Genomic DNA, 17,115 nt, shown 5'->3' with positions numbered 1-17,115 from the left:
TCTGAAAAACACTGATGGAGTCAAAATCGTCACTACACATGTAGAAAAATTCCCACAGGGGTGTAATTTCCAAAATAGGGTCACTTGAGGGGGATTCTGCTACTCTGGCACTTAGGGGCTCTTTATATGGTTTCTGCAAACTATTCTACGATAATTTGGTTTCCAATGGTAAAATAGGGCTCCATCCCATCTGAGTCTTGCTGTGTGGCTAAGTATTACTGTACAGCCACATATAGGGTATTTCCACGTTCAGCAGAAATTGTGGGTCAAATTTTGGTGCCATGTTTAACCATTCCCCTTGTGAAAATGTAAAATCTGGGGCTAAAACAAAATTTTTGTGGTAAAAATGTAATTATATTTTTACTTCACTGCTCAGTGGTATAAAATTCTGTTGCACACTCATTGTTTTAATATGATCACTGCACCCTTAGCTGAATTCATTGATGTGTAGTTTGTAAAATGGGGTCACTGATGGAGGATTCTGCTTGTTCTGGCACCTCAGAATGGCACCCGCAAACCATAACAGTAAAATCTGCACTATAACATGGTGCTCCTTCCCTTCTGAGCTTTCCACTGTACCGTGAATAAGTATTTGCCAATTACATGGAGGTTATTGGCGCATTCAGGAGAAATTGCTCAACAAACTGTGAAGTCAATTTTTTCCTATTAGCCCTTTATAAAATTTATAAATTTGGGGCTAAAACAATATTTTAATGGTAAAAATATAATTATTATTTCTTCACCACCCTGTAATATAGTAATATAAAATTCTGTGAATTACATGTGGTGTCCAGATGCTCACTATACCCCTGGATGAATTCATTGTGAGGTGTAGTTTGTAAAATAGGATCATTTATGGCGGGGCTCCACTGCTCTGGCATTTCAAGGGCTCTGCCAATGTGACATTGCACCTTCAAACCATTACTGCAAAATCTAACCTCCAATATGGCGCTTCTTCCCTTCTGAGCTTTGCACTTTGCCTCAAAGGTATTTTTCGATCACATATGGGGTATTGGCATACTCTTGAGAAATTGCGTAACAAATTGTACCATTTTCTTCTATTCTTTTTGAAATTTAAAAGCTGGAGGTCAAAGCAACATTTTGATGGAAAAAAATGGTAATTTTTAATTTACTCTCCCCAATGTTATACAATTCTGTGAATCGCCTGAGTTAAAACTTACTACACCCCTAGATAAGTTCCTCAAGAGGTGTAGTTTCCAAAATAGGGTCACTTGTAGGGTTTCTGCTGTTTTGGCATGTCAGGGGCTCTTCAAATGCAACATGATGTCCGCTATCTATTCCAGCCAGTTTTGCATTCCAAAAGTCAAATGTTGCTCTTTTCCTTCCGAGCCCTGCCGTGCGCCCAAACAGTAGTTTTCCACTACATATGGGGTATCGGCGTACTTAGGAGAAATTGTACAACAAATTGTATGGTCCATTTTCTCCTGTTACCGTTGTGAAAATGCTAAATTTGGGGTTCATTTTTTTCCTTCCATATTGCTTTAATTCTTGTGAAGCACTTGAAGGATTAATAAACTTTTTGAATGTGGTTTTGAGTACTTTAAGGGGTGTAATTTTTAAAACAGTGTCACATTTGGGTGTTTTCTGTCATATAGGCCTCAAAGTCACTTCAAATGTGATGTCATCCATAAAAAAAATGATTATTTAAATTTTGTTGGAAAAATGAGAAACTGTTGATAAACCTTTTAACCCTTCTAACTTCTTATCAAAAATAAATTATATTTAAAAAGTGATGCTGATGTAAAGCAGACATGTGGCAAATGTTATTTAATAACTATTTTGTGTGATATAACTATCTGGTTTAAGGGCATAAAAATTAAAAGTTTTGAAAATTGCAACATTTTCAAATTTTTCTCCAAAATTCCAATATTTTCACACAAAAAAATCGCAAAAGAAATATTTCCCTAAATTTACCACTAATATGAAGTACGGCATGTCACTAAAAACAATCTCAGAATCACTGGGATATGTTGAAGCATTTCTTAGTTATTACTACATAAAGTGACTCTGGTAAGAATTGTAAAATTTGGCCTGGTCAGGAAGGTGAAAACAGGTTTGAGGGTGAAGGGGTTAAATATTTGGTTGATCAATATATGAGGTTTGTGTATTTTGGAACTTTTTTCTGCTGACCGCTTTAAGCACGCCCAATAGATAAATACAAGTTTTCTTGGTCATTAGTGAATATAAAACAGATTTCGCCCCAAAAGGCTTTTAATTCCAGAAAACATGGATTTAACCAAATTCTCTCTGTTCATATTTTCAAGTTTTTTGATATTTGATCAAGTAGATGGGGGTAAGCTTCTTGTTGTTCCCATGGATGGAAGTCACTGGCTCAGCATGCTTCATGTGGTAGAGAAACTGGTGCAAAATGGACATGATGTTGTTGTCGTAATGCCTGAAAGCAGTTTAACTATGGTTAAATCAGAAAAATACACTGTATGGACCTTCCCTGTTCCATACACCAGTCAAGAGATAAGTGATGCCTTTCAAAAACTTAGTAATGAGCATTTTACTCTGCCCTTGCATTTCCCCTGGATTGCTACTTCAATGCTAGATAGTGCGATGGTTGTATTTCATTTCTTTTACAAGACATGTGAGAGTTTAGTCCTCAACCAGCAGCTAATTCAAAAACTTCGGGATGAGAAGTTCGACGCTGTATTCACGGATCCATTTTTACTATGTGGTGTGATACTAGCAGAACATCTTGACTTGCCAAATGTGAACTTCCTAAGGGGATTGCCCTGTGGATATGACTATGACAGTGCTCAGTGTGAAAGCCCACTTTCATATGTGCCTAGACTATTTAGTAAACTCTCTGACAAGATGACGTTTATTGAACGCGTGAAGAATCTGATGATCAAGCTGCTGGAGCCATATTATTGTGGAGTTGTTTCTTCTTCTTGGGTGCGATCAGCTACAGTGCTCCTGAAAAAAGATATTGTCCCCGTTCAGCTTCTCAGCCGAACTTCTATTTGGCTTCTAAGATATGACTTTGTCTTTGAGTACCCGAAAACAATAATGCCAAACATGGTTTTTATTGGAGGCATCAACTGTAGACTACAGAAGTCTCTGCCCAACGTGAGTCCCATTTTTGTTTGCACATTTTACTCAAATGTTACTAAACATAAGGCCATGTTCACACGTTCAGTATTTGGTCAGTATTTTACATCAGTGTCTGTAAGGCAAAATCAGTGGTGGGTGAAAAAATACAGAAGTGGTGACGTGTTTCTACTTTACCTCTGATTGTTCCACTCCTGGTTTTGGCTTACAAATATTGATGTAAAATACTGTCCAAATACTAATTATATGAGCGTGGCCTATGGTGCAGTATAGCGGTGTATTATATAATATATTGGTGTATTCTACAATATAGCAGTGTGTTATACATTATAGTAGTTTATTATACATTATAGTAGTGTATTATACAATATACAGTAGCAGTGAGTTATACAGTACATCGGTGTATTATACAATATAGCAATGTGTTATAATAGTATAGTGGTGTATTCTACAGTATAGTAGTATATTCTACAATATAGCTGTGTATTATACAGTATAGCAGTGTGTTATACAGTATAGTGGTGTATTATAAAATATACCAGTGCATTATACAATATAGTAGTGTATTATACAATATGGCAGTATATTATACAGTATAGTGGTGTATTATACAATATAGTAGTGTATTATTTAGTATACTAGTGTATTATACAATATAGCAATGTGTTATAATAGTATAGCCTATGTATTATACAGTATAGTGGTATATTATAGTGGCGAATAACACAGCATGTCGGTGTATTATACAATATATTGGTGTATTATAGTACAGCGGTGTATTATAGTGGTGAATAGCACAGTATATCAGTGTATTATACAGTATAGTGATATATTATACAATATAGCGGTGCATTATATAGTATATTATTCAGTATAGTGATATATTACACATTATAGCATATTACACAGAATAGTGGTGTATTATACAGTATAGTGGTGTTTTATTCTTCTGCGAACAGGTAAGCACATGGCTGTTAGCAATTGCATTTAGATGTAGGAGACCAGTCTAATGCAAATATAGATACCGTATATTCCGGCGTATAAGACGACCTGGTGTATAAGACGACCCCCCTACTTTCCTGTTAAAATATAGAGTTTAGGATATATTCACCGTATAAGACTACCCCTTTTCCAACGCATACCAAACACCGGTAAAAATTAAAAAAAAACAGATTTGAATTTAACATGGTCCTTTTTTAATTTAAATTCTTATGACATGCAGGTATATAGCAGGAAAACTGTCACTCATAAACATATTAAAATAGGGGGGACCCCACGTCATTTTTTGGGGGGGTCCCCCATTCTAATAGCTAGTAAAGGCTAGGTATTCAGCTGGGGGCTGATATTAGTAGTCTGGGAAGCTCCGTGGGTATTACCCCCTTCCCAGACTTCAAACATCTGCCCCAGCCGTCTGCTTAACCTCCGCTAGAGACTATAATGATGGTGGATCCCACGCCAATTTTCTTTTTAAAAAATCCTTTATTTTAACACTAAATGACAATTGAGGGGTTAATAAAGATGCAGTCCCTAAATTATTAATTTTGTAATTAATTTTTCCCAAAAATGTTGACGTGGGGCTTCGCCATATTTTTGTGTCCAGCCAGGTACAGCAGGCAGGAACGGGCTGCCCCCAACCACCAGCTGCCTATTTGTACCTGGCCGGACACAACAATATAGGGAAGCCCTTTTTTTTTAAATTATTTCATGAAATAATTTAAAAAAAAAATACGTGGGGCTTCGCCCTATTTTTGTGTCCAGCCAGGTACAACTAGGCAGCTGGGGGCTGGAATCCGCAGCGCAGTGAGGCCCAAGCTTTCTGGGCCACCCCCGCTGCAAATTGCAGTCCGCAGCCACCCCGGAAAATGGCGCGTTCATAGAAGCGCCATCTTCTGGCGCTGTACCCAACTCATCCAGGGCCCTGGTGCGGTGGCTCACTGGGTAATAAAGGGGTTAGGGCCAGCTTGGCATTATCAGCTGGCCCTAAGCCCGAAATTCATGGGGTCACGCCAATATTAGACATGACCGCCATGAATTTCTAGTAAAGTAATTAAAAAAAACACAACACCCAGAATAAAGTCCTTTAATTGAAATAAACACACAATTCTTTATTGTTCTAAATTAAACCATACTTACCATCACGCCCATTCCAGCTGAAGCCAACGATCTCCTGCAATAAAAGTAAAATAATAAAGCAACCTCATCCTTACCTCTCCATGGTTCCCAGGACCGGTCCAGCTCTGCTACATTCACATGACAGGCTGCACCGCAGCAGAACGCTGCCGTTCAGCTTGCCATGCGGCAGACACTGAGAAGCGCAGGCATGCTTGTGCTCCTCAGTGTCTGACTGTGACGGCATCCAGATGAGCCGAGATCATGTCCAATGGACTCGGCTCACCTCATGCACGTCACTGACAGCGTGGGAAAATTCTCCTGCTCCCCGCATGCGCAGTAGAAGTTTCCCACGCTGTCAGTGACGGACGTCCAGGAGGTGAGCTGAGTTCATTGTCGGCTCATCTGGATGCCGTCACAGAGAGACACTGAGGAGCGCAAGCATGCCTGCGCTTCTCAGTGTCTGCGGGATGACAGGCTGGATGGCGGCGTTCTGCTGCGGTGCAGCCTGTCATCTCGATGTAGCAGAGCTGAAGCTGTCGTGGGAACCATGGAGAGGTAAGGATGAGGTTGCTTTATTATTTTTCTTTTATTGCAGGAGATAGTTGGCTTCAGCTGGAATGGGCGTGATGGTAAGTATGGTTTAATTTAGAACAATAAAGGATTGTGTCTTTATTTCAATTAAAGGACTTTATTCTGGGTGTTTGTGTTTTCTTTTAACTTTGACTATGGGGTTAGTAATGGGGGTGTCTTATAGACGCCTCTCCATTACTAACCTGGGCTTGATGTCAGCTGGCATTATAAGCTGACATCAACCCCAACCCTATTACCCCCTGCCACCGCACCAGGGCAGCGTGGAAGAGCGAGGCTAAGTGCCAGAATTGGCGCATCCTATGGATGCGCCATTTCTGGGGCGGCTGACGGCTGGTGTTTCTAGCCTGGGAGGGGGCCAATATTCATGGCTCCCTTCCTGGGCTATTAATATCAGCCCCCAGCTGTCTGCCTAGCCTTTGCTAGCTATTAAATTAGGGGGGACCCCACGTCATTTTTTTGGGGGGGTTCCCCATTTTAATAGCTAGTAAAGACTAGGTATTCAGCTGGGGGCTGATATTAGTAGCCTGGGAAGCTCTGTGGGTATTACCCCCTTCCCAGGCTTCAAACATCTGCCCCAGTCGTCTGCTTAACCTCCGCTAGAGCCTAAAATTAAGGGGAACCCCACGCCAATTTTTTTAATAATAAATCCTTTATTTTAATACTAAATGACAAGTACAGTAACCAACACTATCACTGTACTTCATATATATGTGACTGACATGTTTCTATCTATCTAATCTATGTGTGAAGCTCTATTCTGTCTGTTATAAATTGTCGGGTACCGCTGCTGAATTGCCGGCCGGCTTTTTTAAAGAGACAGTGCATGAAAACACTATTATTTGTTTTAATAAATCCTTTACACTAAATGACAAGTACAGTAAGCAACACTGTCACTGTACTTCATATATATGTGACTGACATGTTTCTATCTATCTAATCTATGTGTGATGCTCTATTCTTTCTATTCTAAATTGTCGGGTGCCGGCTTATGCCGCTGCTGAATTGCCGGCTTTTTATATATTGTCACAGAAGCGATGCGAACTTCCCTGCTCCGGACACAGCGCAGCGCTTCTGTGACAAGTGAAAGCTGTCGGCACAGAAGCCCTGCGCTGTGTCCGGAGCTGGGAATACGCAGCGATGTGTCAGTTTCAGCACAGAAGCGCTGACTGTCTGGACGTACCGCCGCCGTATTTTAACTCCCTCCACCTTATATTAACTCCGACATGGCAGGGATACGGCCACGGCAGCTTATTAACACCCCCAGAGTATCCCCGCATGTCAATTTCTGAAAGTTCAAAAGCATTACCGGCGTATAAGACGACCCCAGACTAGACAGAAGATTTTTCAGTCTTCAAAAGTCGTCTTATACGCCGGAATATACGGTACTTTAAAATTGATATTTCATGGAGAAAAGTCCTCATGAATTCATATTTAACATCCGCTATAAATGTTTGGTGCTGCAATGTACATGTACAGTGCGGGGGGTGGAGTGTGAGTTCTCTGTATATTACAGCTGATATTCTAATGAATCTGGCATCTATAGTGACAGTGACATCTAGATGGTTGACAAACAGAGGGGGCTTTCTCTGTACACCATTGGGAACAATATGCCAGGGCACCCGGAAACAAAAAAATGGTTTCTGTTTCAGCCAACTACGGAATCCTATTAGTCCCTGCTAGATAGTCAAATTTGTGGAAAAATGTAATTTTTTTTTGTGTGGGGGGGGGGTAGGAAGTTGTGGTGGCGGGGTCAAAATGCTTACTACACACCTACATGAATTTGTTAAGACATGTTGTTTCTAAAATGGTCTCTACTGATCTGGCACTATAAGGGTTCTGAAAATGCACCATGGCACTTGAAAACCATTCTAATAATGGATTTTGTTTCCAATTCTTTAATTCCTACAAGTTTCTTGATGGATAACAAACTTCTCTCTCATCAGCAACTGGAGGCAGCACTCCAAGAAAATATAGCAAAAAAGTGGTTTATTTAGCCCATAGTGGTGACCTTTCGGTTCTGAAGTGTGAACCTTCTTCAAACAATAGCAAGGTGCAAATGCCATATATTTAAAGGCAAAATGATTAGGAAGATGCTTTATATCTCATGAATAAAAATACATACAAAGTACAATTACAAAATTGTTGCAAAATATACAGGAGTATAGCCAAGTGAATATACATAAGATTGCCTGTGAGACAATATAGTATCATAGTTTACATATAAAGTGCCATAGTACTTACCATATTTTTTGGACTATAAGACGCACCGGACTATATGACACACCTAGGTTTTAGAGGAAGAAATTAGAAAAAAAAAATAAGCAAAACATGTGGTCATGATGCCCTGTTATGGGGGGGGGGGTCTGCTGCTGACACTATCATAGGGGTAATGTCCCCCCAATTCTGTTAATATCCCCCATACTGGTATATATGCCCCCCCTTCCTATTATACGTGGCCCCCAACCCCATCCTGGTATACATGGCACTCCTCATCCCCATCCTGGTATGTATGGCACCCCTCATCCCTACCCTGGTATGCATGACACCCCACATCCCCATTCTGGTATGCATGGCACCCCTAGATCCCCCATCCTGGCATGCATGGCACACCTTGATTCCCCATTCTGGTATGCATGGCACCCCTTGATTCTGGTATTCATGGCACCCCTTGATTCTGGTATTCATGGCACCCCTTGATCCTGGTATGCATGGCACCCATTGATCCTGGTGCATGGCACCCCTCGATCCCGGTATATATGGCACCCCTTGATCCTGGTATGCTTGGCACCCCTCCATCCTGATATGCTTGGCATCCCCTGATCCCCCATCATGCTGCCCACAAAAAAAAATACACAATTATACTCACCTCCTCTTTCTTCCAGCGCTGCATCCCGCTCTGCTTCCGACATTCTCTCTATGTGAGCCACGCATGGCGTCCCTGCCATGCGTCCTCACACAGTGAAATGCTGTCCCAGAATAATCACTGCTCCCCACGCTGCGACTCTATGCACGGGGAGCAGTGACCATACACACTCTTCAATAGCGTGCACACTGTAGCCGCAGCGCGGCTCCTGCTGCGCTCTGCGGTCAGTGTGCCCGCTATTAAAGACCAAGAATATTCACTACAACCCATGGGAGTGGATTGTAGTGAATATTCATAGGCTTTAATAGCGGGCACACAGACAGCCGGCCGCAGCAGGAGCCGCGCTGCTTCTATAGTGTGCGCGCTATTAAGGAAAATGAATATTCATTGCTCTCCATGCCAATGCTGCCTCCTGTGCCTCCCACTCCTCCGCCGCTACCGCAGCCCTCCAACCACACACAGCCACAGAACATATGTTCAGACTATAAATCGCACCCCCCACTTTCCTCCAAAATTTTGGAGGAAAAAAGTGCGTGTTATAGTCTGAAAAATACGGTATTTTCACGGCTCAATGTTATAAACTTCTGTGAAGCACTGGAGGTTCAAGGTGCTCACCACACATCTAGATAAGTTTCCCGAGGGGTCTAGTTTCCAAAATGGTGTCACTTGTGGGTGGTTTCTACTGTTTATTCACATCAAGGGCTCTCCAAATGCGACATGGCGTCCGCTAATTATTCAAGCAAATTTTGCATTCAAAAAGTCAAATGGCGCTTCTTCACTTCCAAGCCTTGCCGTGCGCACAAACAGTGGTTTTCCCCCACATATTGGGTATCTGCGTACTCAGGGGAAATTGCACAACAAATTGCATGGTGCAATTTCTTCTAACAAATGGTATAGTGCAATTTCTCCTGTTACCCTTGTGAAAATGCAAAATATGGGGCTAAAAAAACATTTGTGTGGGAAAAATTAGATTTTTTTTTTTTAATTTTCATGGCTCAACATTATAAACTTCTGTGAGGCACCTGGGGGTCCAAGGTGCTCACTACTTATCTATACAAGTTCCCTTAGGGGTCTAGTTTCCAGAATGATGTCACTTGTGGGGGGTTTCCACTGTTTAGGCACATCAGCGGCTCTCCAAATGCGACATGGCATTCGCTAATTATTCAAGCAAATTTTACATTCAAAAAGGCAAATGGCGTTCCTTCCCTTCCGAGCTTTGCCATGCACCCAAACAGTGTTTTTTTTCCCCACATATGGGGTATCGGCTTACTCAGGAGAAATTGCACAACAAATGGTATGGTGCAATTTCTCCTGTTACCCTTATGAAAACGCAAAATTGGGGTCTGAAAAACATTTTTGTGGGTAAAATGTGAAAATCTAATTTTTATGCCGCAATGTTATAAACTTTTGTGAAGCACCTAGGGCTCAAGGTGCTCAACACACATGTTGATAAGTTCCTTGAGGGGTGTAGTTTCGAAAATGGTGTCACTTGTGGGGTTTTTTCACTGTTTAGGCACATCAGGGGCTCCCCAAACATAACATGGCATCCACTAATTACTCAAGCAAATTTTACATTCAAAAAGTCAAATGGCGCTCCTTCCTTTCTAAGCCCTGCCAACAGTGGTTTTCCCCCACATATGGAGTATCAGTGTGCTCAGGAAAAATTGCAAAACAAATTTTGTGGTCAATTTTTTTCTGTTACCCTTGCGAAAATAAAACATAATATAACATTTTTGTGAAAAAAAAGTTAAATGTTCATTGTTTTCTTCCACATTCCAAAAATTCCTGTGAAACACCTGAAGGGTTAATAAACTTCTTGAATGTGGTTTTGAGTATCTTGAGGGGTGCAGTTTTTAGAATCGTGTCACTTTTGGATATTTTCTGTCAAAAAGGCCCCTCAAAGTCACTTCAAATGTGATGTGGTCCCTAAAAAATGGTTTTGTAAATTTTGTTGGAAAAATGAGAAATCACTGGTCAACTTTTAACCCTTGTAACTTCCTAACAAAAAAAATTGGTTCCAAAATTGTGCTGATGTAAAGTAGACATGTGAGAAATGTTAGTTATTAACTATTTCGTGTGACATACACTACCGTTCAAAAGTTTGGGGTCATTTAGAAATTTAATTTTTGAAAGAAAAGCACATTTTTTTTCAATGAAGCTAACATTAAATAAATCATAAATACACTCTATACATTGTTAATGTGGTAAATGACTATTCTAGCTGCAAGCGTCTTGTTTTTATTGCAATCTCTACATAGGTGTATAGAGGCCCATTTCCAACAACCACCACCCAAGTGTTTTAATGGTACATTGTGTTTGCTAACTGTGTAAGAAGGCTGATGGATGTTTAGAAAACCCTTGCACAAGTATGTTCAATCAGTGAATATGAATAGCGGTACCAGAGCGCCAATAACAGGGCAAAAATATTAAAAGGACTGATTTATTAATACACACACTTGTGCCTGTTATTGGCGCTCTGGTACCGCTATTCATATTCACTGATTGTCCTTTTCCCCCTGTTGGGGTGCGGTAGAGCTGCCTTTAATTTATTGTTTTTTCACCTGTGGGAGCAATTTAATTAGAATTACTACCCTGATTTTCCAAGCTGAGCTGCCCTAACCCCTCCGGAACGCTGCCGGGGGTGTTGGTGAAGCTGGGCGTCTATCTCGGCGTTACATGCTACTAACCTGACCACGTGATATACCACCAAGAGATCAGGATCTGTGAACGCCGCTGGAAATAGATGACAGCCACCAACAGAGCGGAGCTTGTGGAGCTTTACACTGAGGTTGTGCAGAGGTGCACAACTTCATAAGGTTAGTAGCCATCCCCACACCCCTCTACAAATTGCAATACTGAGTCACCCATTGCGCCTTGTTCTCTCCTCTCTTTGCACAAGTATGTTAGCCCAGCTGAAAATGGTTTGGCTGATTTGAGAAGCCATAAAATTGACCTTCCTTTGAGCTAGTTGAGAATCTCGAGCATTACATTTGTTTGTTCTATGAAACTCTCAAAATGGCTAGAAAAAGAGAACTTTCATGTAAAACTCGACAGTCTATTCTTGTTCTTAGAAATAAAGGCTATTCCATGCGAGAATTTGCCAAGAAACTGAAGATTTCCTACAACGGTGTGTACTACTCCCTTCAGAGGAGAGCACAAACAGGCTCTAACCAGAGTAGAAAGTGAAGTGGGAGGCCCCGCTGCACAACTGAGCAACAAGACAAGTACATTAGAGTCTCTAGCTTGAGAAATCAATGCCTCACAGCTCCTCAACTGGCAGCTTCATTAAATAGTACACGCAAACGTCAGTGTCAACGTCCACAGTGAAGAAGCGCTCTCCGGTATGCTGGCCTTCAGGGTAAAGTGGCAAAGAAAAAGCCATATCTGAGACTGGCTAATAAAAGGAAAAGATTAACATGGGCAAAAGAACACAGACATTGGACAGAGGAAGATTGGAAAAAAGTTTTATGGACAGACGAATCAAAGTTTAAGGTGTTTGGATCACACAGAAGAACATTTGTGAGACGCAGAACAACTGAAAAGATGCTGGAAGAGTGCCTGACGCCATCTGTCAAGCATGGTGGAGGTAATGTGATGGTCTGGGGTTGCTTTGGTGCTGGTAAATTGGGAGATTTGTACAATCATGAAGAAAGAATGCTTGCCTATGAAATGAGCTCTAGACTCTTTTGCGGTATAACCTTTTAGGAAATTTAGGTTGATATTGGACCATGCCCTGTTAAAATAAATGCGAGAGAAAAAGGGGAAAAACTGCCTGTGTAACCCATTGGTTTCTGGCTGTGCAGGATTTTAATTTTTGTGCTGGGCATGGACCCGGTAAAGTTCACGGGAATGCTAAAGCCCTCTCAAGGGTTCATTGTTTGGTGTCCAGTCACCTGTATTTGGGCAGAGGAGTATGTAGCAAAGCAGATGGCAAAGTCCTGCATAGGCGGTACATGTCACCGAAATAGCTAGCCTCAGAGATGCAAGTCCCAGAAACAAAGGTCCCAGCAAATAATAGGTTCCTGCAGTGTTTTTTAATGGGACCAGATTTTTGCGTTCTGGTTTTAGAAGCGACCAGAAGAGCTGGGTAGGACTGACTGCTCCCATATCTCCCTTTACAGGCTTTGATGAAGACTATTTAAGGCAGCAGTGCTGTCTGTAGTTGGACATTTAAAGACCATTAATGGTGGACAGTTTGTGTCTGAGTGGTACCTGTACTACTCAGTGAGTAGAAAATTTCAGCCTGCCCTAAGTTAAAAGGACTGTTTGTTCTTGTTTTATGTTTTGGCTGAAGAAAAGCTGCATTGCTTGTTTTGCAAGTTTTATAAAAGACAATAAACTTTACTCTGGTTTTGACACCTCAAATCTGTGCCTGTGTGGATCTCGGCTGCTACCAAAAAGTGTGCACCCCTACAAATGTTTGCTCACAGAATGCACTATTATTAAACAATATACAGTATTTGCACATCTAATGCAGAAGGTTAATGTTAAGCACTAAATGGCCTAGAAATTTTATTTCTGGACTGGCACTGGTACCTGCAGTAGAAACTGTCACTTCATTGCTCTCTACATGCATCCTCTTCAAATGTTTATTCAAAGAGAATATTTATAGCATGCATTTTTACACTTGGTAACAATGATTTATGGTACTTTTTGTGCTCAGGGAAAGAACATAAAAGCTAAGCAGGGAGTTAACCAACAACTTTGACAAATTTCCAAGCCAACCCACTGTATAAAACAAGTCATTCAAGGTGAATTGGCTCAAATGAACATTAACTCCTGGATGATCCTCCGCAGTGATGAAGCTATCACTATTGTCATCGTGTGCAGCACTGATGATCATATTATGTGTTTTTAGACAAGCTAATGGAGGCAAGCTGCTTGTAGTTCCTACAGATGGCAGTCCCTGGCTCAGCATGCGTCCATTGGTGGAGAGGCTGGCAGAGCTTGGTCACAAAGTTGTGGTTGTAACAGGCGAAAGCAGCTTAAGAATTGATGAATCTGCTCTCTATACGACCAAGACTTACTCTGTCCCTTACAGCAATCAAGATTTAGCATTAATCTTAGAAAAGTTTGGACATGATCACTTTATCCAATCTTACTTCGCTGGTGTGGCTATTTCAATGTTTAATGGTATGCAGGACATTTATAAGGTATTTGACAACATTTGCAAGAATTTATTAGATAACACAGAACTTATTCAAAGTCTTAAGGATGAGAAGTTTGATGCTTTACTCACTGATCCATTTTTGCTCTGTGGCATGATACTAGCTGAACACCTTGATGTGCCCAATGTGAATTATTTAAGGGGAATGCCTTGTAATCTTGACTATAAAAGCACACAATGTCCAAGTCCTTTTTCCTATGTGCCTAGAGTTTTTACTCAGTACTCAGACAAGATGACATTTTCCCAGCGTGTGAAGAACGTACTTGTCAGAATGATGGAGCCTTACTATTGTGGACTTTCATTCTTGCCATGGCAGAAAATGGCTTCAGATTTCCTGAAGAAAGAGGTCACCGTCAAGCAGCTTCTCAGCAGAACTTCCATCTGGCTCTATCGATTTGATTTTGTCTTTGAATTTCCAAGACCTATAATGCCCAACATGGTGTTCATTGCAGGCATCAACTGTAAACCAAGAAAACATCTAACCAAAGTAAGGCTTATTGTAGGTAAACTACTAGGAATGTTTATAAATATGTTTACAGACAATGTACTATAATGATATCAAGATATACTTCATTAGTAATTACCAACTGCAAATTTTATTTCTGTGCTATTTAAATGTCCTAAAGTGTTTTTATATTTCAAGGCATATTAGAAATTTTTAGTGATATATACCAGAAATATTTTATGTTTATGTTGAGTCAGTTTTTCTTTAATGTCAGAAAAATTAGGTACATCAGATTTTTTCCAGAAAGCTGCGATGGTGTTTTTAACTACTAAAGTAGTGTGGATTATGATCGATCTTAAAGGGGGTAGAGTGTCTTCCAGGCCAATTGAAAATAGGGCTATTTGAGGGGTGAGTGAAATTTTGTCATTGGTTAACTTTTTGATGAACTCAGATGTATGGGTCCAAAGGGCCTGAATTTTGGGACAACTCCAAAAGATGTGTATAAGATTTCCGTGGAGTCAACAGTTCCTCCTACAAAGTGGAGAATGATTTAGGTTTATGTAAGAGAGTCTAGATGGTGTAATGTACCATCTATAGATTAATTTGAAGTAAGACTCATGGAGCGACATAGAAATGTTGGAGTTGTATGTATACGTAAGTGCATTTTCCCATATTTCTGGGTTAAAAGTTACTTTTAATTTGGATTCCCATTTAGACATACTAATATTTTTTATTAGAGAAATATCATTATTAAACCAGTTGTAGATAAACTTACAAATCCAAAATATATTATGGTTGATATTCCATAAAAGTTTCACTGTTGCTTCTGATATAAGGGGGTTCGTTAGATAAGAAGTTTATAAAATGTTTTTTAAAAATAATATAATGAATAAAGTCATTTGTCGAAAGGTTATATTTATTTTTTAAAATTGTAAATGGGTAGATGTTTTTTCCATCAGAGATATGTTTTAATTTATTTAAACCACAAGCTGACCAAGAGAGAGGAATTGGATTTTCTTGCGTAATGAGAATATAAAGGGGAGTGGGAGTTTTTTTAAGATATTGAGTTTATTTGTACCTTTTTTAGATTTGGCTAGTTTTATCCATGTAAAGATTGTAGCATTAAAGATAGGGTGGTTGGGGGATTTAGAATGTTTGTTTTTTGAATAAGTGATTGAATAATAAATCGTGAGGGTGTTTGTTGTTATTTAAACTGATTTCTAGGTCTAGCCAAGCTGGTAAATTGTCCTGGTGAAGCCAATAAATGCTTTGTTTGATTAAGTTTGTAAGGTAATAAGCAGTTATGTTAGGAATTCCAAAACCTACATGTGATTTACTTTTGTAAAGGTTATTAGTAGCTACCCTGGCCTTTTTGTAGTTCCATATAAAAGAGATTACAAGAGATTATTGATTGTATGCTTGTTAGGTAAGAAGTAGAAATTTTTAAGGGAATGGATCTGAAGATATATAGAATTTTTGGGAGGATGAAAATTTTAACTGTTAGAGATTTACCCAGCCAAGAAAGGTCCTTGTCTCTATAGGTATGGCAGTCTTTGGTAATGGTTTTTGTCAAGGAATTTAAATTTAAGGAAAGTAATGAGTTGATGTTTCTGGTAATGGTTATACCAAGATATGTAAAATCTTTAATTGCCCAACCTATGGATGAAATTTCTTTGATTTTGTTAATTAGATCGATGTTTAAATTAAAATGGAGGATTTTTGATTTTTCTTCATTAATTTTAAAGTATGAAACAAATGAAAAGAGTTTTAATAATTTTAAGAGTTCTTTTATGGAATTTAGGGGGTCTGTAAGGGTCAATAATAGATCATTTGCACAGAGACTAATTTTTAAATGACGGGATGGGGTTTGTATACCTAGAATGTTTTGATTATCTAATTTTTTGGGCCAGGGGTTCCATTGCTAGTATGAATAAGAGGAGGGAAAGAGGGCATCCCTGTCTTGTACCGTTGGAAATTGGAAAGGGACTGGAAAGGTAGTTGTTAGTAGAAATTTTAGCGCTGGGGTTGGAGTATAGTGCCATAATAAAAGATAGCTTGAAAGCGACTTTTTGTCCTCATGTCCCATCAGGCCTCTGGCCTACTGTCGTTTCATTGACAATATTTTAATCATCTGGACGGGGTCTGAGCAACAGATGAAGAAATTACATGAACACTTTAATTGATTTCATCCCACCATCAACCTAACACTCAACTACTCCTGTACTGAAATTAACTTTTTGGACACCATCATCAAGCTACAGAACAATGAAATAGAGACATCCTTGTACCGGAAACCAATCGACCATCCTCCATACCTTAAATGGGACAGTTTCTATCCAAAACACATAAAAAACTCTATTGTTTACAGCCAAGCCATCAGATACAATCGGATATGTTCCAACCAGATGGATAGAGACAAATACCTTGATGGCCTCAGAAAGACCTTTTTGAAACAGTGCAATCCAAGAACAATTGAGAACCAGATTACAAGAGCCACCAGAATATCAAGGAATCATCTCCTACATTACCAAACCAAACAAGAAAACAACTGGGTGCCTCTAGTAGTCACCTACAATCCAAATCTGGAGGCACTAAGAACAGCTGCACGGAAACTACAACCTTTGCTACAAAAAGATGCCCGATTACAATCCATATTTCCAGACCCCCCACTTCTGTGTTTCAGGCAGCCCCCAAATCTAAGAATCATCATTGTCAGAAGCTCCCTGTCATCTCCACCAGCTACAGGTACCTTTCCTTGCAACCAGAAAAAATTTAAAACCTGTCCGTTTATAACGACCACAGACAAGATAAAGATTCCCAATTCACATCAGGACTATAAGATCCCAGGTACGTTCA

General features: G+C 39.9%; 1 protein-coding gene across 2 annotated transcripts in view; it reads left to right on the top strand.

Moving 5' to 3' along the window:
- Nucleotides 1–2,193: 2,193 nt before the first annotated feature.
- LOC141161631 (UDP-glucuronosyltransferase 1A1-like) overlaps nucleotides 2,194–17,115 on the top strand; it is a 133,177-nt gene continuing 118,255 nt past the window's right edge. The window contains exon 1 of one of the 2 annotated variants that reach the window (XM_073646728.1): nucleotides 2,194–3,099. In XM_073646728.1, coding sequence (XP_073502829.1) covers nucleotides 2,248–3,099 — 852 coding nt within the window. In that variant the 5' untranslated portion in view covers nucleotides 2,194–2,247. Of the gene's footprint in view, nucleotides 3,100–13,393; nucleotides 14,302–17,115 lie in introns of those variants that run through there. The other variant, XM_073646726.1, reaches the window with a different exon arrangement.

The sequence above is a fragment of the Phyllobates terribilis genome, unplaced genomic scaffold (assembly GCF_046119375.1).
Source record: "Phyllobates terribilis strain yellow unplaced genomic scaffold, ASM4611937v1 Scaffold_9__5_contigs__length_417890890, whole genome shotgun sequence".
NCBI classification, from domain to species: Eukaryota; Metazoa; Chordata; class Amphibia; order Anura; family Dendrobatidae; genus Phyllobates; species Phyllobates terribilis.
The sequence above is the reverse complement of the archived record's forward strand: the minus strand, read 5'-3'. Positions and strand labels throughout refer to the sequence as shown.